Below are 22,684 nucleotides of genomic sequence, written 5' to 3'. Positions count from 1 at the left end.
AACACAAACAGGGCAAAAGAGAAAAGGTAACTGAACAGGTAATAACTAAACATTCTAATTTTATCTTCCCAGTTCTGATGGAGAGATCCTGAGCGTGCTTTGCTCCCAGTGGTAGGGAAAGCTCAATGTATTCTGTGCAAAAGCAAACTCACAAGACACCAAGCCTTACAGATAACTGGATACTGTCATAATACAGGTAAAGATTTCACAGGACCAAACCAGCAACACTGCAATAAGGAAATGCTTCAAGGCTAAAAGTGTCACCTCCTCCTATGTCTGAGTGGAACACAATTGTTTAAACCAGTGGGCACAAAACTAAGGGTTTTCACACTCGAAGAGAGGCCTAAGTTCTTGTCACTGTCTTCACTATGTTTTAATTGCCAGTGCAGATCATGTAGCAATTGGGGCTGGGGCAGTTCCTGTATTAGAATATACCAAGACTTGTGTCAGACAACACAGCTGCTGCTGTGCTGCCATGTATTTTGGGTGCTTCCACCACCTGCACCATGTACACGCCTGCTGCTAGTCCTGTATTTATTTACCTACTAGCAGTGTCAACAGTTTTGCTCAGATTATGTTATATCTTCATTAGCCATTCTGTTCCAAAGATTTTTATTTGGAGAGTATTAGTATTTACAACTGTGGCCAAAGAAGCTGACATACATAAACAAGTCCAAGGATGAAGGATCAGCTTTTTTTCTCAGTCTGCTGCTCCGCTTGCCCTCCTTCCACCATTTCCCACGTTGAAACAGCCGCTCTGTCCTGTAAGAAGCGGCAATGGGGTCAGTCCCAGCAGTCTGGATCACACAGGTATCATACATGTGTAGGTAGTTGGAGGCACAGGGTTTTAACCAAGTTTCATACAGCAAAGCTATTAATGAGGTTAGTTAGGTAAAAGAGGTGGGGATGCCATCTCACAGGAATGCCGCTGTTACTAATAATGCTCAAAGTTGTAAAACAAACCCAGACAATTCTTCCCAGTTAAGAAGGATAAAACACCACCACGACAGAAATGTCACCTCTTTAGCATGGGATGCTGCAGCTGTGTGTAGTCTCACATCAATAATTTCTGTTAAACTCGAGCAGTCACATTTTTCATGTTTAAATGGCTTGTGTACATGGAAAACAGCTCTTATGGCCAATACATGAGAATATACTGCCTAATCTATTTGATCTCCTGGATTTTAGGATGGTGGCCTGTTGCTGTAAATAGCTGTAATGTAATACTGTCATGTTTTTGAACGAGAATATTACAGTCAAACTAAGCATTTCTGACTGTCAAGAGCTAGCTGTTTAACTGCAATTGTTGAAAATAAAAGTTAATCTGAATATTGAAACATGACAGTGTTAATCTAACTCATGAGAGAGGCTGGAATACAATGTAGAATTCTCTTAAAGTGATACACAATTACTATGTTTCACTTGGTAGCACAGATTAGCTTGAGTTTCAAGCACACTATAATGACATGGAAAGACTAGTGGATATTTTGATCAGTTTGTTCTAAGTTCTGTAACTTCAGACAAACAGAACATCATCTACATTGAGCAGCGTGAGAGAAGAAAACAGTGTAGAGAAATCACAAACTTAAAGCTTAAAGAGAAATTACCCTTCCTACAAAGCTGATTTTTAAGGGAATTGAGCTGCTATCTCTAAGTTGCTACTTGCACCCCAGAGCAGCCAACCCCTCCCTTTCCAGCCCCGAACCAGGGGTTCCTCGTCTGCATTGGGTGGAGATGAGGCTTGTCCGCTTCATCTGTTCTGCTGCTTCTCCTCCTGCACGTGGACTTGGGAAGTTGCTGGCTGACTTTGGCCACATGTGACAGAGGGGAAGCGTGTTAACAGCTGCATTATTACATGCATATCGTGGGGCTCGTAAAAGTTTCATGGAAAGCAGAGACTGCATAGAAAAATTCAAATTACTTCCTGAAGTGCTTACTAGGCAAGCAGGGCCCAGCTGCTAGGCGCTGTGTTACCATGGCATTTTTGGCAACAGTCAACCCAGGGTGGCCAACGAACCCAGCCAAGCAGAAGGGTGGCGAGAGCCCTGCTTTGGGTAGGGCCACGTCTTGTCACGTGTTTGCTCTGGGAACGCGCGTGAGGAACCGCGGAGCTGCATCACTCTGTCTGCAGGACTCTTCTGGGATCTGCAAAGGCAAGAGCTGGGCAACCTTCACAGCACAACCTTCAGACACTTCCACAGTATCAGCAAAAAAAAAAAAAGCAGGAGTTCAGCTTTTGGACATGTGCTGTGTGTGCTCATACGTGCACGTGTGCTTCATCTTCAGGAGCGCACTATCCTGGGACAAGCAGGAGACAGATTATGCCGAGCTTCAGGTTATTAAAAAAAAAAATTGAAATAAATGGAATGTGCTGAATCCTGGCTAAGGCCATTTTCTAGGAGGTTATTAAATGTCCATAAATCCCTTTAAAAACAAACAAAAACAATCTTCAAAAGGGTGGAGGTGGGGTTGTGGTGGCTTTGCCAAATAGATCAAAAGGGAGTCTTCTTCTCCAAAACTTTTTGTCTCAGTGCAGTTGTTTGGATTTGCAAGTTTTCTTGACAGATAAGCAGAGCGAGGATTTAGCTATGTACAAACAAGTTAAGGAAGCAGATGTTCCAGCTTCCCACAGTCTTCCTTTGCTTTCACAGCTGTAACTCACCACCACTGCGCTCCGGCCCTCACCCCAGGCTGTATAGGCTGTATCAGCATGCTCACTTTCATCTGAGATCACGAGACAGCTGACCACGCTTCATACTTGCTTTTAATAGGTGTGTTGACAAATGACAGCTCTCACGTTCAGCAGTTAAAGGGGATGTATGCTGTCACTCCCTGATGTCATTGCGCTTTATATCCTCCCATTGGTCAAATGATGCAAGGAGACTATGCAAGGCTCGATTCCCGAGTGAGGGAAAAATGAGCAGCATGAACTGGAAGGAGGGAGAAAGGCACTGGAGAGAAAGTGAAGGATTATTCTGCACATAAGGAGCAACGCTGACCCAACAAGGGCTGGAGCGGAGGCGAGAAGGGCAGGGAAGCAAGAGGAACTGGAAGAAGTAGCACCCGTTAAAAAAAAAGCAATATAGCACTTTAAAACCAGGATAAGACAATAAGCCAGTGAAGGGATTTCTCTTGACCAGGAGACAGACACCATTGGGGTAATGGAAAAGGAAAAGCACAGTGGCATTACGTATAGGGTAAAAGTAGAAAAGCAAGGTGGAGAGAGGAGTACTAGAGGAATAAGGCAAAATACTTATGGCTCAGGAACAGTTGGGAATGGAGCTGCCGAAGATGGACAAGGCTTTCTCATGAGGACTTATCTTTTTAGGGGGGTGAGTATGGGGAGGGTAGAGGAAAGGTATTATTTTCGTAATATCATCTCAGTTGACTTTCCAGTTCTTCTGCAATCTTTTTAAAACCAGCACATATTACTCACAGCCTTCCTTCTGGATGGAACTTGGGGATTTCTGAATATTATGGGATTTTCAGTGGCTACATAACACACCCTTAGTAACTGCAGAAGTAGCTACAGCTGGCATGGAGACAGGAGGCTGAGGGGCAGCAGAAGGCCAGTGGTACAACCAGGCAAGGGTTTAACTTCCACCTCCTGCTGCTCCAGTCGCACAGGGAGCGGCGCACGACACCGAAAGCTGCCAAAGGGGCATGAAGGGCAAAATAAACGCTGTCTTAAAAAAATGACTAATGGTCTCACAAAGAGGGTTACTGTCTACTACCTTTATGTGGATTCCAAAGGCAGCAAGGTCTCCACGCAGACTGTCACAAGCCTCCAGGAGGGGTTTTCTCTCCCGCATTAACTGCTGCCTCTTTTCCTTCTGTTCTTGTTTCGGTCCTTTGGCTCCGGCAGCACCTTCTGTTGGCACAGCTTCTGCTGCTTCCTCCGGCAGAGCGAGCGCGTAGTGACGGACCTTCGCGCGGAACCTCACGAGCTCGTCAATGACGTTAGAGAGCAGAGCCGAGTCGCCTCCTCCCAGAGCCACCTAGAAATCAAACAAACTTTTTGCTTTACAAACACAGAATCACAGAATCAATCAGGTTGGAAGGGACCTCTGGGATCATCGAGTCCAACCATTGCCCTGACACCACCATGTCAACTAGACCATAGCACTAAGTGCCACATCCAGTCTTTTCTTAAACACATCCAGAGATGGTGACTCCACCACCTCCCTGGGCAGCCCGTTCCAATGTCTAATGACCCTTTCTGAAAAGAAATTCTTCCTAATGTCCAACCTCAACCTCCCCTGGCGAAGCTTGAGGCTGTGTCCTCTTGTCCTGTCGCTAGTTGCCTGGGAGAAGAGGCCGACTCCCACTTCACTACAACCTCCCTTCAGGTAGTTGTAGACGCCAATAAGGTCACCTCTGAGCCTCCTCTTCTCCAGGCTAAACAACCCCAGCCCCCTCAGCCGTTCCTCGTAGGTCAGACCCTCCAGACCCTTCACCAGCTTGGTCGCCCTCCTCTGGACTCGCTCCAACACCTCAACAACTTTCTTGAAGTGCGGGGCCCAGAACTGGACACAGTATTCAAAGTGCGGCCTCACCAGTGCCAAGTACAGAGGGACGATCACTTCCCTAGACCGGCTGGCTACACTACTCCTAATGGAGGCCAGGATGCCATTGGCCTTCTTGGCCACTTGGGCACACTGCTGGCTCATGTTTAGCCGGCTGTCGATCAGCACCCCCAAGTCTCTTTCCACCGAGCCGCTTTCTAACCACTCTTCCCCCAGCCTGTAGCGCTGCATGGGGTTGTTGTGGCCGAAGTGTAAGACCCGGCACTTGTTCTTGTTGAACCTCATGCCGTTGGTCTCAGTCCATCTATCTAACCTGTCCAAATCCCTCTGTAGGGCCTTCCTACCCTCCAGCAGATCGACACTCCCACCCAGCTTGGTGTCATCGGCAAATTTGCTGAGGGTGCACTCAACCCCTACGTCTAGATCATCTATAAAGATATTGAACAGCACCGGCCCCAGAACTGAGCCCTGGGGAACACCGCTAGTGACCGGCCGCCAGTTGGACTTTGCTTCATTCACCACCTCTCTCTGGGCTTGGCCATCCGGCCAGTTTTTAACCCATTGAAGAGTCCACCCATCCAAGCCCCGGGCACCCAGTTTGTCTAGGAGAATGATGTGGGAGACAGTGTCTCCCATCTGAGAACGATTTAAAAATCAACCCCAACTCACTGAGTAGCATACACTGAGGCCTCATCACCTCTCCTGGTTGTGCATCTTCTGTTGTATCACTATGATTAAAACATCACAATCTCACTAATGCTGGACAAAAGTTACAGTACAGGCATACTTGGAAGTAGTTCAGTGTGTTCCTATACAGGAATGCATCTAGCTTGGAGCAGAGGGCTCTCCTGTGAACATAACATGCTGCATAACCGAGCTGTGGAACTCATTGCCACAGGAAGCCTCCTAGATGCCAGAAGCGTGCATGAATTAAAAAGGGATTAGACAAATTAATGGAAGAAAGGCCTGGCAACAGTCATCTGACACAGCAAGGGAAGCCCAGCTGCCTGCTCAGACAGTCCCTGAGCTGTAACCTCTGCAGAGCTTGAGAGCACACCAGCCCCTCACTCTGCCTTTGAGCTCCGGACCCTCTCCAGGAAACCCAAACCAAGAAAATTAAGTATTTGGGCTTTAAGTCTCTAGAGAGACAAATTAATTTCTCCTTGCATCTACAAAAAACCTCCCAAATCCACAGAACTTTTATCTGGTCTGTCTTATCCGAAGTTTCAGCCACCCAAACAGACCTGACCCAGCAGCAGCCACCGCAAACAGCTGCTGGGTCAGGTTTTACGGCTGCTGCCTGGCCCCCTCCTCCCCTCACCCAGCTCCAAGCTCCCTCAGCCTCCTCCAGCTTGGCAGAAGCCTTGCTGGTCAACGCCACAGGAAGGGAATGGCCTCACTCCTCCTAGAGGGTCCCGCTCCGACGGCTGATGGGACAGGAGCTCAGGTGCCAGCAGAAGAGGAAGGCCACTCCTCGGCGCTGGCACAGCCAGGCTCCCAGTCTCGCCCCCAGCAGAGAAACCATCCCCGTTTCTCATTAGAGGCAAACTCCTAAGGGGGAGGAAAAGGACAAACCTCCCACAAACAAGAAAACGCCATCGCGGTATTTTATCACTAAGACACAAGAGGGGGAGCAGACAACAGAGCAGTGACGTGTAAAGCACCCCGAGGCCGGGGGGCGAAGTCGCTGGCAGCAACACTCGAGTGGGAGCAGAAGAGCAGCTGAGTAATTGAAGCCAGAGGGGACTGCATTTAGTCACTGAACACCAGGATAGAAATGAAAGGGAGCACTTGCAGAGGTCACTGACTGAAGCAAACAAAGAGGAGGAGAAGGAGGTGAGGGGAAGCTATGGAAGGGCTAGAGTGTGAGATGCAAGATGCTCTCCACAATCACAAAAGGCAGCAAATTGCCCGAACTTTCAAAACATGTAAACATACTAAAGACGACGTTTATGAGATTGAAGAAGGTAACAAATCTAGGGGCCAGAAATGCTCCATCATAACCTGGGGTAGGTAAAAGAGGAGGATAAATGCTTAAATACAGAAGGGAGAGGAAAGACAAATGATGAGGGAAGCAAGAAACACACCTCTACAAACACCACTGCCAAAGTTCAAACCAGGCAGCTGCTCATGACACAAGGCCAGATCCTCCAAAAGGAGGGGCAGCTTTAGGAGATGAACCAATCCGATTTCCACGGAAAACACTGTGTAGCCTCTCAGGGCTGATCTCTAATTTCTTCTCCTGCAGCACCAACCAATCCAAAGGGCTTGTAAGAAGTTTTATATGGAAATTTGGCCCTTGTCTACCCCACAGATGATCACCTGCTTGCCCCAGCTACACCCACAACACAGCACTCCTCTGCAGAGCAAAAGTCCTCACCTTTGCTCCCCAGCCCTAAAACAGGCGCGGTGGTTTCCACCCATCGTCTTTTCAGACGGATTCATCTTACTTGCCTGTGGCTGTCCACATTCCTTCTCTTGCCAGTGCAAAGAGAGAGAAAGGCAGCCTTATTTTATACAACCACCAGACTAAGATGAACCATCTCTTAGCGGTGCTCTTCTCTCTCTCCCAACTACTGCAGAAGCACAGGCACCTACATTAGACTACAAGGCTAATTAGCTCACATGAATCCCATCCTAAGAGCAAAACAGACCCACAGGCTATATCATGGAATCATAGAATGGTTTGGGTTGGAAGGGACCTTAAAGATCATCTAGTTCCAACCCCCCCTGCCACAGGCAGGGACACCTTCCACTAGACCAGGTTGCTCAAAGCCCCATCCAACCTGGCCTTGAACAGTGCCAGGGAGGGGGCATCCACAGCTTCTCTGGGTAACCTGTTCCAGTATCTCACCACCCTCACAGTCAAGAATTTCTTCCTAATATCTAATCTAAATCTACCCTCTTTCAGTTTAAAACCATTCCCCTCGTCCTATCACCACATGCCCTTGTAAAAAGTCCCTCTCCCGCTTTCCTGTAGGCCCCCTTCAGGTACTGGAAGGCTGCTAGAAGGTCTCCCTGGAGCCTTCTCTTCTCCAGGCTAAACAGTCCCAACTCTCTCAGCCTGTCTTCATAGGAGAGGTGCTCCAGCCCTCTGATGATCTTTGTGGCCCCCCTCTGGACTCACTCCAACAGCTCCATGTCCTTCTTATGTTGGGGGCCCCAGAGCTGGACGCAGTAGTTCAGGTGGGGTCTCAGGAGAGCAGAGTAGAGGGGGAGAATCACCTCCCTTGACCTGCAAACATCCAAATGAAGAGGGCCCGAACTCTGCTCCCCATAGCCTTTACATGAAATTGTTAGCACAGCAGCGGTCAGGCCAGCCAGCCCTCTCCCAGGCAGCCCATGTGCCGGGACCCATGGTGGTCAGGGACTGCTCCCAGCAAGCTGCATGCCTGGGGCCACCTGGCTAAGGGGCAAGAAACATTGGACACTGAGCTGTTGTGGCTGGTTTTGAGGTCAGAGAACAATCCCCGCACCATTTTATTTCCAAGATTTTGATTGATTCATTTACTGGAAGCTGAAAGGAAAAAGCAGAGGGGCAGAGAAGAATCTCACATGCTGCTCCTTCCTTCCTGCCCACCTCATGCCAACATCTGCTGACCCTGCTACCCCAGAGAAACTAGCACAGCATGCAAAAGAGAAAAGCATTCAGACACTTGCTTCAGCAGAAATAAAGATGCAGCAGGCACCTGCACAGAGACAGCCAAGAATCTGGAGGAATGACTTTGCCATCCAACTTACAGAGAAATAGAAGCGTTTAGTACTCCACTAAAAATTAACGTGACAAACCATGGGTTATGAGGAGTAACACCCAGCCAAATCACATCCAAGTGCTGTTTTGAAAGAAATTTTGTGGAAAAATCCAGAAAGAGGCAAAGTAAATAAATACATTTATTGCTATACTGCCTGACTTTCAAAGGATTAATAAAGTCATTTACATTTTCTTATCCTCTTCTCCCTCTCCCCAAAAGAAATTTTTGCAGAATGGTTTCTCTAAAGAAAGTTTTCAACTTCTTGGTATTCAACTCCAGATCTGAGCAGAAGAGGAGCACAGAACAGCCTGCTAGTCTCCAGCACCTTGTGTCATTTTAAATGATCCCCTTCCGCACATCAGGATATCACCTCCATACTTATCGCTCTCTTCCCTGTGCAGTACTTTGCTTTGAGCTTTTCTCTCCTTTTTTTCCCCCTCCTCATTCCTACCTTTCCAAGCACTAAAGGACACGTAAGTTATTTCCAATGACGGGATCCCCCCTGCTGCCCTCCCCTCCCTGCACCCTACCATGGCTCAAGGCAGAGCAGCCCCTTTCCCCACACCCTGGCTTTCTGCAGAGGAGCTGGACCCCAGCTCCTGCTGTGCAGGGAGGTCACAACTGCAAATATTCATATAGCTATGGAAGTCAGCCTGGGTGCAACCATCAGAAAGAAGAGGAAGAGCCAGGGAAAAGCCAGACACATAACAGGACCAACTTAAAGGCCTCCAATGCTAACTTTTTCTTGTTTCATTCCTCAGACTTTCATTCCACAGCACAATTGTTGCAGAGGTCACACGGGAGTACCTCTGAGAATAAAAAAGCCCACACTTTGTTCCACCTGCTCACATGCTCTCTTAAGATATCACAGCAGAAACTGCAAGCAGTGGAGAAAGGTTTACTAAAACCATAAATAACTTTGTTACATCTGACACTCCTGGAAAGTGTTCTATAAAACATAACGCTGGCACTGCTACCATATACTAGTACACACAGAAGAGATATTTCATACCTGTCTTTCTCCAAAGGACATCCCAAGGGCATTAAAAAAGCCTTCTATATAGGAAATAAGGCTTCCATAGACAACAGAGCTTCTAGGAGATCCGGCATCCTGTTTAAAAAACACTCAAAAGAGATTGTCCAGTCAATACATATTACAGAACTCAGCATCTCTCTATAGCCTAGTCCACAAGGGAAAACTATTACCAATTATATAGATCTACCTCCACCAGTAACACCTGCCCAGACAGGAACTTTTACAGAGATATAAAAGCACCTCACAACACAAAGGGAAAAGATTTAAGTAAATGGGGGCGAGGAAGAGCTTATTACCAGCCTGTGCAGCGAGAAGAGATGCGTGAAGCTGCCGTGCATTACATGTACACAGTAAATTAGACCTAAAAATAGCACTTCTGGGCGTGAAAGGGCTATGCGTATGAAAACAAAATAAAAGAACAAAATCACAGCTTCAAGGGCACCTATAAAATAAATGATTAAAAAAACCCCAAGCCCTTTTTGAGTGTCTTATTGATCTAAACAACATGAAGATTGCTTTGAGAGAGCTTATGGCTTTTTGTCATGCCCCAGTAGCACCAGCAAGCAGCAGCAACAGAATAGTGTTTTTACTAACACATATATTTCTTTCTTTCCTCTATATTTATTTCACAAACAAAAATTAAAATCAAGATTAAACAATAGACTGAGAAGCAATTTAAGGGATTAACCCTTGCCTAAAAAAAAAAAAAAAAAAAAAGAGCAATAACATACACAACCAAATTAGCAGCTGGTGGTGGATTTTATATGACATCTCCATTAGGGCCCAAGATAAGCCATAACCTAAAATTTGCAAAGGATCTGAACTGGAAGCAGCTGAAGCAGACCACCGAGGTGAAGAAAGAGGAACGTGCCAACTAAGGTAAGAATGGCGAGAAGGTTAAAGAGAGGAATGCGTAGTTATGTTAATGTGAATTTACTCACAGTTCTTAAGGAGAAAAACCTACACACAGAGTCAGTGAGAGGCAACACTCAGAGCTGGGCTGCAACCATAAATGTGAGTCAGCTGCCCCGCAAACACCCCACCCAATTCTCAACAAAACAACTGACAGAAGGAATTCAGGGGAAAGGAGCAAGGACTGGCAAAATGCAGCTACTTGTATTTAGGAGTGGTAACGCTGTTACAGATCCCTGCTGCAGTCTAGTTCAGGTCAGGGATTTGCTCAGAGAGTCATTTTGTAAAGGTAAGGCTAAGGACAGAATTTAAAGCCAGCACCAAAACAGGACCAGGAGGACACAGGATTTCTAAACCAACAGGCTAATTCTCATTTAAAATCAGGTGTTACTATGTAATTTACATTTCTTTTACAGCACAAACATGGTGGATGTGATGATACCAGCAATCAAGGAGCACAGCAACAAGGCTGAGCTGCTCACTTTGAGCAAGAAAGGGAGCTCTTGGTAGAAGGAGACCCAGAAGTGCTTCAGACTGCGTTTACTGCTCACGTCTTGTCCTTACCAGACACCTCCTTTGTGTCAGCATCGACAGATCTTAACAGGGTCTCAATTTGCCAAAAGCCACCTGAAGACGGACTCATGCAGGCATGCTGAGGCCACGGTTATAATTTGCTGACAGCAGAAGCCACTTGGTCCCCAAAGCTGAACTCACCACCACGACTGCCCCATGCACCTGGGACTGCCTGACAAAGCCCCTGTAGCAACCACCACCCCCCATTTCCCAATTTAGGTTGATTTCTGTGCATGGGTATTAAGCAAAGAAGCAGGGTAAGAACTTAAAACCAGCATTAACATTAGCAGCATGCCACAATGGCTTCAGGCCTTTCAAAAACCTTATGTATAAATAATATAGAGCAGCAGGAAAGAAACATCCTTTGGACACAACGAAGCACAAAACAATTGCTGTACACGACTCCTGTGATACAGTCAGGACAAATGGGCACCGTTAAGGTCAACAATTTATGGAGCTTTGTTTCTGCTGGTTTCTTATGTGAACAATAAACTAATCTGTCTGCATTAAACAGTAGGACAGTGGACAGCTGTCATTTTCTGATCTCTGTATCCTAATGGGTTACCTTAGTAACAGCCTTAAGCTGTCTGTTGCCATGGTGAATGAGGTCCATAATTGCTGCAACAGCCCTGGAGGTGTCGAAGTCATCAGCAAACGCAGCCTTCACGGTTACTTTTGTGTTGGCTAGCCTTCAAGAAGAAAAGGTAACGTTGAAGATAAGACAAACACGACACTAGCAGTACGCTGAATTCATCAGCTATTCAGCCAGAGGGAGTCATCGAAAGGACGCTGTCGTTTCCTTCTTAGCTGTCCTGTGATGGGAGATGCTACCCTGATCGTGGAGAATATATCTTTCAGCTGCGAAGGGAAAAGCTTGATGCATGTCAAAATCCAAAGTGCTACATCCGTTCGATACATACACCGTTAACTACAGGAGTCAACAATGGCAGAGCAAGGCTTGCCTTAATAATTGTTGTTCCCATGGATGGAACAACAGATGGAAAATGAGGTTGACATTAAGCACATTAGCAGTTTTCCTAAGTTCTGTTCTTTTCCAGCAGCCCGGTTTTCATGCTAATGGCATGCTTCTCCTCCAAAGCCACATCACACACATCACTCCAGTGCCTGGCAAGAGAGCTGACTCGGGGTCGGCCAGGAGTCCTGCTCGGATGCGGGCGCTGCTTCCCCATTTCCCAGGTGAGCCCAATCCCAGCCCTGGGACTCCACTCCACTTGGCCCAGATGGAAAGGTCCGATGGGATCATTCGTGTAACAGCGCCAAAAGCCAGCAGGCAACCAGCACCCATTGCCACAGAACCAGTGGCACCGACAGCAGCCGCTTTGAGCGGGAGGACGAGGACAGCAGCAGGAACAAACGGCGAGCTGCAAACAGCTGCGGGCGGCGCGCTCTTGTACACAGCCAGGTGAACTAGACCTCCATAGCAGTGACCCAAGGATGCTATTTCACAATAAAGCTCAGGGAGCAGGGTTGCCTGGGGAGCCTCAAGCTATCCCAGTGCCACTGGGGCTCTCCTGAACCCTGTTTTGCCTGTTTCTGAGTGGTTTTGCCTGGAATGCCTGCCTCCCCTCAGATACGGGATGGCTGCTGCCCTAACTCATTCCTCCCAACACTCTTCCCCATGACCTTCTCCCTCTCCACCAAATATCTACCACTTTCCTAATTAAGAGCTGTTTCATTTTGGTTGTTTTTACATCTACTGCAAGTTGTGCCCTCCCACATGTCCCCCACTGACAACCCATTTTAACTTGCCCACGTGCCTCGTGTCTCTCAGCCTTATCTCTCACCAACAGGTCTCCTGCAGCCTCCTGCTGAAGCACTTGCTTTTGCCAAATACCACAACTAGTTAATTCAACCCCACTTCCCTGTAACATGCTCCAGTGCCCCTTGCAAGCCTTAGTCGGTGCAGCCACAAGCTCCCCGAGAGCAAGGTGCCCGCACCACAAGGAAGCCACCTCTCACTTCTACAGCACAGGCCGTTTCCCCTCTGATCCTACGTCCCAGAGCTGCCTGCAAGTACATCACTTCAAGGCACCCAGTGCCCCTTCTACCCCAACTCCAGAGCACTGCACTCGTCTTCTCAGCTTTGCACCCAACACATAGCACGTCTCTCTTCTGGAAGATGATCTGGTTTTCCTAAGGGATCTCCAAAGAAAATTCTTCTCTTCACTGTCAGGGTCACAAACACCATAACTTCTTCTTTCCCCATGACTTCTCTGCCCCCAGACAGCTTCTTAGTAACCTCTTTTCTCCTCTGCTCCATGCCACAGTGCCAGTCAGCTTGACTACAAGTTCACGTGCCCAAGGTGTATGATTTTCCAGTCATCCTCTTTCTTCTTCAGTCACTAATGCACAGTTCTACTTAGGAACTGGGTAGCCTCACAACCTCAGTCACAGCTTTGCCTTCTATAACACTCAAGAGGGGCAAAGATGCAACTGTTGCATGTTACTAGATAAATAACACAGATTTTAAAAATACAAGGAACTAAGTGTAGCAGACTATAAGGAAAAGCAGCTGGCTAGAAAAAGAAGGAAAAAAAAAAGCTGCCCTTGGTAAGGGCTGGCAGGAAAGGCTGTTTCTCAGTCCTTCTTGTTCTGCTTCTTAAACAGGACTCAGAACACTACACTGTTCAGCCCTCTGAGCCTGTCCGCAAACTATCACTCACATAACCACAATCTTTAAGATACAGGAGGTGCACTTACCTTTCCCACAGTATGTCTTCTCTAACAGGGTCACACACCAGCTGTCCTTTTATATACGCATTTGCATCTCTAATAAATGAGGAGATTGCCTGAAGAAGGTGCTTCGCATCATCCATGCTCTCATCACTAAATTCTACTGCTAAGAAAAAAAAAAAAAAAAAATATTCGGGCATTATGATAGAGAGGATGTTGTCTGTCATACATAGGAACAACATACTGAGATGAAGACATTCCAGGATAATTTTGTTATTATTTGTCTCATAGCAAACTTTTCTCAATTAATTGCACTTTTAATTAAAAACTCCATTCTGCATGTGTACTAGGTGAATTAAATCAACATAAAAGACAATCATTACAGACAACAAAGTATAACCTACTGGAAAGGTATCAGACTGATGCAAAAAGTGTCTGGAAGCTGACTGAAGCAATAGCTACTTGACTTTATTTTTTTTTTTCATTATTGAATCTCTCTGTGAAGTTATTACTCCAAAGCATTTGGACTGGATATATTTCTAAGTGTCCCCCCAGATTTAAGTTGGCAAGACATATCTTCTATCTCACCCCTAATTTTATTTCTATTCTCATTTAGGTAGACACGATCTGTATTTGGTGACCTCCAAGGAGACCTCCAAAGACACTTAACCCTCATCACTGACTCTTTGAAGATACAGGCACTTATAGTTAAAGGGCTGCTTCACCATCATCTAACATCTAGATGGACCTAAAATTTTGCAGTATAGATTCTGCACCAGGTATACAATTCCCTCACAATATCAAAGCTAAACTGACCATATCAATTTTCGAAGGCGACTGTTAGAGAAAATACAAATTGCTTAAACTCGTAAGGGCATGTCTGGGATGGGATTCATCACACCCAACTTGCACACTTACATCTAAGCCTCTTACAGTCACTGGGAAGAAAGATAAAACCTTAAGGTAAATGATTCATTGCATCCTAAGCTGAGCTCTGCTTTATAATGAGATCTGCTATACCCTAACCCTACAACGCTTCTCTTCCACCAACTGGAAAGATGGCATTAGCCACCCCACTAACACGGCATCCGTACACACGAACACCCTCACTGCACTCAGCAGGGCTCCAGCTTTGGCAGAAAATTGCGCTTCAGAAATTATCAGCGTCCACTTCTGCTGGCTTAGGGTTAAGCAGGCTCCTCTTGCCCTGTCTATGTCACCCCCGGTCCCTGTTACCGCGAGCTGCCATCAGCAAGAAGTAATTTTTTAATTTGTACAGTAATGTGCAACTTTCTGTACAAGAGTACTCGGACCCCACACAAGACAGCTCACTCGACTTTGGTAGAAGGTGTGTCCACCAAGGACAGGCCTAAGTTTAAATACATTCCTTCCCACAGTATCACACCTGAGTGGATTACTTGAATCAAAGCGCCATTTGTGGCCAGTGGTGTATTGCTTCACCATTTTACACCTGACCTCTGCGCTAAGGTACATCCAAACTACAGCTCGCAGCATAATCCTAATCTCATCAGCACTGAGCACCACCCGTAGTTTCCACAGCAATCTCACCTCTGGTCCTGCACACGTTACAGCCGACCGCTTTGTGCAAATACCCAATGCTGCCCAGACAGACTCTTTAGAGCAGACAGTCTGAGCAAGGGGACAGATCTAAGAGGGCACAAGCAGTCAGATGCGAGATCTGATCTCAGTTCCTTTAGCCTAAATCCCAAAGAAGCCTAACTGTTTAAACAGACTTTCCATAGGATTTACCCCAGTATAACTAAGGTGTAAGTCTGGACCTGTATTTGTCAAGATTTTCCACTTGTGTGTAATTAAAAATCTGCATTACTGCCTCATTAACACCGGTTTTAAAATTTAGCTTTCCTCAGCTTTTAAAAAGACCAATGTACAGACTTTTAGAAAACAGTGAGATATTGAAAGAGATCATTTATATCCACTGAGATTACTCAACTGATTACCCTGGTTACAGGAACTCCGTGAGGAATACTTGATGAAGTTTATACTGATGAAGCCCACTTTGATTAAAGCCATTCTTCTTCACAGATTCCCAGCACTCTCCGAAACCATGGCCTGCAGGCACTGTGAACCTACAGGGCGGCTCAGGCAAGCCTGGCTCTATAAATCTCCACCGTACTCCCTACTCCTTCCTTCCTTTGCCACTGAGGGCATCATCGCTACAGCGTCAAATTATAAAACATATGTTTATTAGCACCAACAAGTAATTAAAGACCAGAGGAACCAAAACGTTACAGTTCATTCAGGTTCACAAAAATCACCAGAGTGGTTCTGGTGACCAGGAGAGCGTTTTGGAGACAGAACTGCTCTGCCTGCAGCAAGCTCACAGCCCCTCCACCTAACTGCAAAAGCAAAGCCACTGCTGACGAGATGCAAGAGGAAAAGCAGTGCCTCACAACGGGGTCCCAACAGGGCTTTGGAGACGGCATCTCTCCTTTTAAGCTGCACCCAGAAGCCGCCTGGCAGGCACGCTGATGGTGGGGCACCATGCTGCTGCCTGTGGCACCTAGGAAAGACTTTCTCCCAACAGCCCCAGGCGGGCCGAAGGGTGGTGATTCAGGCCAAGGAGGGGACAGCCACAGGCATCAGCCAAAGCAGAAAGCCCACATCACCACCACTGCCCCCAGAGCTCAGCTGAACCCCAAGCAGCTCGGCCCCACCACCCTGAGCAGGCAGAGAGGGTGATGCAGCTGAGGGACCCCCTGCAGAGACACACTGTGGAAGGGTGATGTCCTGCATCAAAGCCTCTTCCCTCTGACTTTTCTCCTCTTCCTCACGGGCAAGGCATCCAGCTTCATCCTCCCTGTGACAACGACCACCATGGGAAGGGGCCCCCACTCCCACGAAACACATGCACCTCCCTGCACGCGCCCCTCCAGCCCTTGCCCCTCTGTGGCCGGGGCAGTTTGGAGTTGAGTCTGTCCCCTGGTGCCCATCAGCACACCCACAGGCAGGGGGTAGCCCAGACCACAAAAAAAGGCCCATTATGAGCCCAAGATCCACACAAAGCGCAGGACCAAGCACGAGCCATTCCCAGCTGTCAGGTGCACACCTACGAAGATCTTTTACAGGCTTGATCCAACGAGCCTGGTAACATCACCCAACTGACCCCAAACCTGGATTTTAGCAAATACAAAAGGCTCTCCTTCACAGGCAGGGATGGCAGGAATCATCGCCAACAGGTTTAGGCTACGAAAACTTTTTTAGGACAAACAGAAGGCACTCGGGATTTCACTTCTAATAAAAATGCTTAAGAAGCAGACAGCAAGATGAGGAGGAGTGCAGTAAACTTATCGTTAGACCAAAGGGAATTGATAGCAGGGACACAAACTGACAGGCTGCATAGTTAATGCCTGGCTCAGCAGGGACTGACTCTGGCTTTTTATCTGACAGCGAATAGCCACACCCTGCCTCATACGGTAGAGGTGGCAAGCGCAGCAGACCTTCGGGCAACTCTTATCTGCCGAGTGGTTTGCTGGCACTATACTCTGACATAACACCACCATATCGTTTCATCAAAGCCACCTATATTTGCACAGGTAGCCCTCTGTTTTTAATCACAGAAAGGTATTTAACCTAGAAGTAAGGCAAAAAAAAGGGTCATGTCCTTCTCGCAGAGGTTTGGATGCAGCCAGCTGACATGCAGTGGAGAAGGCGTGCAGGCAGCCCTCCGCTGCAGGGCTCCAGTGCCATTCCTGGCCCCGAGGCAAGCTTAGAAATTGTCAGCCATTCGGCTTTTGTTTACAGGACAAACATATATATATATATATATATATATGAGAGTGTTGTAGGTGTTAGCCTTTTTTCTTCTTTTGTTTTAAATACACATTTGTTCAAGACTCCCAAGTGCCCCAGTTGCAGCCAGGGAGCCATTTATGCGTGCACAACATGTTTCAACTCCTGACAGAGACCCAGAGGAAACAGCTATGTGTGCCACTGTCCCATGGCATCACCCTGAAACAGACACGTATGCCACCATCCTGCCACCTCACCCCGCGGTGGCAGTGCTTCCCACTCCCTGCCCCCTCTCCTGCTCCAAACAGGGGCTCGTTCTGCAGCAAACCTCCCTCCTGGATCTGCTCCTCCCTTCCTACCTCAGCAGAGGTCAGCTGTTAATAACCAGCAGTCTCTTGACTATCCCATGCTTCGAAATATTTCAGGCATACAGGGCATTCCCGATGCCTTCAGCTGCCTTAGGAGAGGGAGGCTCCACCAGGAAGATCAGACGAGTGGCTCCTGCAAGCAGCTAGAGGTATTAACAAGCACAAAGACTTCTCAGTCCAATGACTGCACGTCTATAAAGGCTTTCAGCGCACGCTGACGGACACTAGCAACGCCACAGAGCCTCAACCACGCCAGCTCTCCCGGTCACACTGCTAGAGATGCTTTATCTGAGGCAGCTAGAGGCCCACTGAAATAACACAGCAGGTGTTGCCCTGTGCTCCACCATCCCTCCTTACCATGCCAGGATGGCCAACAGGCCAGATGACCCAGCAGTGGTTAGGGAACTACCATCTGCTTTTGGCAGGCCCCAATAAATTGGTAAAAACACCATCCGTATGAAAACCTCTTCCAGTTCAAAGTAGCATCTGCCTGCTGGAAACATCAGGGTGCAGACAGGGAAGCTGACAAAATCTCCCACACCTCTCCCCACCAGCAGTGTTTGCCAGGCTAAGATGATCATCAGGTTATCAGGTGCTGGTGTAAGCAAGCTGCACTGCACCACAGAACTGCTGGAACACTCAGTAACTCCGCGGGACAAAAAATAGTAACACAGCAGGGAGATAAAAAGTTATTAGCAAGCCTTTGTCATACCCTACGGGAATATAAAGCAAAGCTCTACCTAGATACAGCTCCAAAAAACAGCTGTGACTGAAATACAAGTGACTGCAACAGATGCAAATCAGAGATGGAGGTAATTCATTAATTGAAAGTGCAATTAATTGAAAGTCGCGACTAACTGCAGCTCAGGAAGGTATTTAGACACATGGTTATGTACTGCGCTCGGTAAAGATGCTTTTCTAAAAGAAAGCCCAAGAGCAGCCCTGCAGAGCACCGCCAACCTTTCCACCTACCAGAGAGGAACCGCGGGGCACTGCAGAGCGGGCCCGCTCCGCCCCTGCACCTCTGCGTCCCCAGCCTGGAAAGTGTGCGTGGAAAGCCATGCATATCTCAACAAATAAGATTTTTTTTCCTTACCTGAGCTGTATCTGCTGCGCAAACAAAACATCCTGAATTGATCCGACGAAAATTTCTTCAGGAAATCCTAAACTCCACCCACAAAAAGACAGCTCTAGCATTACATCAGACAAGTTCTTCAGGAGTTGTTCCACCCCCTTACACTAGTTTCACAGCGTATTTCAGACAAACTAACATGACAAATAACACATCTTTGTAGTTTTAAGACAGGCATGAAGCTTTAAACTCTAACACTCATTTAAAGTCTAAACTAAATAAAATCTAATTCCATAAAAGACAGATGTGCATGTGTATACACAAGATATAAATATACACACAATGTCAGATATAGAACAGTGAAAAGTACTTTGTAATTATGATCAAACATACACTGTATAAAGACCCTTGCAAAAAACCAAACTGAAATTAACAGACTAAGATTAGGATACAATCTTGCAGGAAAGGACAGCTCCTGAGTTTTGCAAATTTTATGAAAAAAAGAAACATTTCTTGAATAAGAAAATAAGTGTACTTTTTCTGCAGGACTAGAATATGAAGGAAAACAGGGAGTGAACAAAAATAACTTTTTTTAATATTGCTAGAATAATTATGAAACCTTATTAATTTCACCCTAATATTTATCTAGCTTTACAAAAATTTGCTATAGTAAACAGTAAATTGCTACTATTACTACTAGTGTAATTAATTTTTACTAATAGTATAAAGAACTATTTAAATGCTAGGAAGGCACACTGATAAAACATTCAATCACTTCCAACTCTGCTCTCAGCAAGGCTGGACACCATGACAGACTGACTGTGAACATTGCATTCCTGGTTTGTTTTTGGTTTGTTTTTTGTTTTTTTTTTAACTTGCAAATTGGTGATGTTAAGTTTGTAACACTGAAGTGCCACTGAAATAGAAAATCATAAGGCGAAGTCAGTACAAGTGAGAAAATAGGGAAAGGGTCATTTGCTTAAAGATGCACATTTGGAAATTTAGCTTCTGTTACCAGACTAAACGAGCCTGAACGCTGAAGGCAGCAAAGCATCAGCTATGTGGTGTTTCTCAACTGAAAACAGGAATAATTGAGGCAATCAGGGCAAGCTAAAATCAAGAAATAGAGAGTGATACTGTTTGCTTTGGTGGGTGGTGGTTTTTGGGGGTTTCAGGGGTTTTTTTGGTTGGTTATTTTTTGGGGTTTGTTTTTTATTTTATTTTTTTTTTTAAATAAACTCTATACAGCTGAGTGTACACAATGTGCCCAGAAGCTCTACGCTAATATACAGAGGTAGAACAATATAAGTAAAGTACAGAAATAAATTCAAGTTTGGGAAAGGACCATCCAAACTGGAAAAAAACAATTCTGCATTTCATTAAAAACAGAACACAAAGTATGACTGCTCTTTCAAAGCAGGTTGCTCAGCCGTGCGTTATCACAACATGCTTGATTTTGGTGGTCAGAATTAAGAGCTATTAAAGAAAAAAAAAAAAAGAAAAAATAGAGAAGGGGACAATGGGGAGGGAAAACAGGGCAGCTGGATGCGGAGGACGCAGGGCAGCCATGCCTGGGTGACAGCCTGGAATGCAGGCGGCCGTCGGCAGGACCAGGGAACGCCGCAGGCACCGTCCCAGATGGGTCCCCCCTCTTTCGAAGTGGGCATAAGAACTTCCACGTAGGGCTTAACTTTCAAGATGTGGGGAGGCTGTACGGGAATAAATTTGTTTCACTGGACTGAAAATGGCTTACAGGGGAGGATTAATACTTGCCAGCTGAGTCTAAGGGCAGAAATTAAAAGCAGAGACCCACAAGGGAAGAGAGACAGGCCTGAAGTTTTGTTTTCTCAACACAAAGAAGTCCCACCGCAGATGTGGAAGGGAACGTTTCTGTATGCTATTTTTAACTGCATACATTGCATTTGTGGTCATTTCTCCACCCTGTCCACAGTATCTGCTGAGACTCTGGACATTTCTGTGAAAATTGTGAGTGTCAGGTAATTTTCCTGGGGGATACAGGGCTTAACTGTACCCAGACAGCATCAGGAGAATTAAGAATAAAGCAGCTCGTACTGAACTCCTTTTTAAAGGGATTTTAATTAAGTCATCCGAGAGGGCAAAGGGGAACACATGTGCTGAAACAGCCTCTCAAGCTTTGTCTAAAGGAAGGAAATTACCCACTTCTTGCAATAGGTGTGAGCCATCATAGGAGCCACCCAGGCACCAAGCACAGCTGTAGTGCACATGCCCAGCAGAGAACCCTGCCCTGGGCTACACCAAAAACTTTGGGACACATTCACGTGGCTTGTGGGTACCTGTCCTGGTTTCGTTGGGATTTGGTTTCAGTTTGTGGCCAGTCATGGTGATCAAGGCCCTTAGCAGTTAAATCCAGGGCAGCTGACCCAGGCTGGCCCACAGGTGTATTCTATATCATTAACATCAAGTTCACTATATAAGAGAGGGCTTGCTGGGAAGAGGTGGGGCTCTTCCTGCTCTCCTTGCCTTTCCTCCCTTCTCCCTCTTCATCATTGTGATACCTGGAGCAACTTGCCAGGTGCTCTATAGATAAGTATAGTTTTGTCTGGTTTGTGTTGTCATTTATATTGATTTCTTCATTTCATTAAATCTGTTTAACTTCAACCTACAGGTCTCCCTCCTTTTCCCAATTCCCTTCCTCATTTGGGGAAGGGACATCAGGTGATAGAAAAACTGCTTATTGTTTAGCCCTGGGTGTGGGCTAAACGTGGACAGTACCAAAAGACAAAGCTCTCTGTGCATCGGCAAGGTGACTGTATAAAAATAAAGGAGAATACGAGAGACTGCTGGCATAGTGCAGTTGCAGGACACCTAACAGCTTCCTGACAAAATGCTGACTCTATGTCCCGTTTCACCTAAAGGAGAACAAGGAAAAACTTCCGTGCTTTTCTAAGTCCCAAAAGTATATGCACTATTAAGAGCAGACAGAAGAGAACCCATCACTATAGAATAGAATCGTTTAAGTTGGAAAAGAGCCTTGAGATTGTCAAGCCCAATCATAAACCTATAATGCAGAAGTCTGGTATTGGGCACAAATGCTGCTCCTACAAATGCTCTCAACTCAGCAAGATCCACGTTTTAAACAAACCCTGAGTCCGAGTCCAGATCTGCAATAACAGGTACACTAGGCACTAAAGAAACACTCCACTTCAGGTCTTTCACTGTGGTGTAAGCACACGCTCCAGCGTTTTCTCAAAAGAGGCTGTGATTAATATTTACGTATTACAAACATACGTTGCTTCAATTCACAGAAATAGATTACCTTAATTGTTACGTAGTTTTTTAGTGACTTGGACATTTTTTCTTGACTTCCTTTAACATGCAAGTGCCCTAGAACAAAAAAAAAAATAATCAGGATCGATGAGTGTGCTTTTGAATGGGGAGTGAATGAGACTGCACTGAGGCACTGGGAACACTGGAGGCAGCATATGCTGTGACAGATATGCGCCAACCATTTCAATGCAACATATATTTTTCAGTAGCTTTGCCTGCAGTCCTGCACACCTCTCCATCCTCAAATTTGGCTGGGTAAATTTTAAAACATAGGAATATAAAGTGTTTTTAAAAAGAGAAAAAACAAAACAACACCACCATGAGCAGAGACATTAATAAGGAAAAAACAAAAAGTCTCCCTGCTCAGAACTGATAATAAACTGATAAAAACAAGCAAGCAAATACTTTTCAGTCTTCACAGAAAAGCACCTTACCTGTTACTCTTGACTTACCAGAAATATTTTAAGACCTTTAAAGACCTTCCAGTGATCTCATATTACAATATTCTTGAAACATAAACAATTTTCTGATCTTACTACTTGCTGGTGGCTGTTACACTATATTTTCTAGTCCAAAAGTTGATTGTGCTGGTTCAAAATACCTTACATGTAAAATGAATTTTCTGCACATTCCCTATTTCTCCAGACTTTGGGAGACTGAGAAAAAGAAGG

At 46.0% G+C, this 22,684-nt stretch overlaps 1 protein-coding gene across 3 annotated transcripts in view; it reads right to left on the bottom strand.

The window, feature by feature from the left end:
- Positions 1-595: 595 nt before the first annotated feature.
- CARS2 (cysteinyl-tRNA synthetase 2, mitochondrial) overlaps positions 596-22,684 on the bottom strand; it is a 42,763-nt gene continuing 20,674 nt past the window's right edge. For 2 of the 3 annotated variants that reach the window (XM_068395261.1, XM_068395263.1), the window contains 7 exons: positions 22,003-22,070; positions 18,729-18,795; positions 13,521-13,659; positions 11,365-11,488; positions 9,291-9,389; positions 3,735-3,998; positions 596-762 (listed from right to left, as the gene is read on the bottom strand). In XM_068395261.1, coding sequence (XP_068251362.1) covers positions 688-762; positions 3,735-3,998; positions 9,291-9,389; positions 11,365-11,488; positions 13,521-13,659; positions 18,729-18,795; positions 22,003-22,070 — 836 coding nt within the window. In that variant the 3' untranslated portion in view covers positions 596-687. The remainder of the gene's footprint in view (positions 763-3,734; positions 3,999-9,290; positions 9,390-11,364; positions 11,489-13,520; positions 13,660-18,728; positions 18,796-22,002; positions 22,071-22,684) is intronic. The other variant, XM_068395262.1, reaches the window with a different exon arrangement.

The sequence above is a fragment of the Nyctibius grandis genome, chromosome 2 (assembly GCF_013368605.1).
Source record: "Nyctibius grandis isolate bNycGra1 chromosome 2, bNycGra1.pri, whole genome shotgun sequence".
NCBI classification, from domain to species: Eukaryota; Metazoa; Chordata; class Aves; order Nyctibiiformes; family Nyctibiidae; genus Nyctibius; species Nyctibius grandis.
Note: the sequence above shows the minus strand (reverse complement) of the source record. Positions and strands in the feature narration are given on the sequence as shown.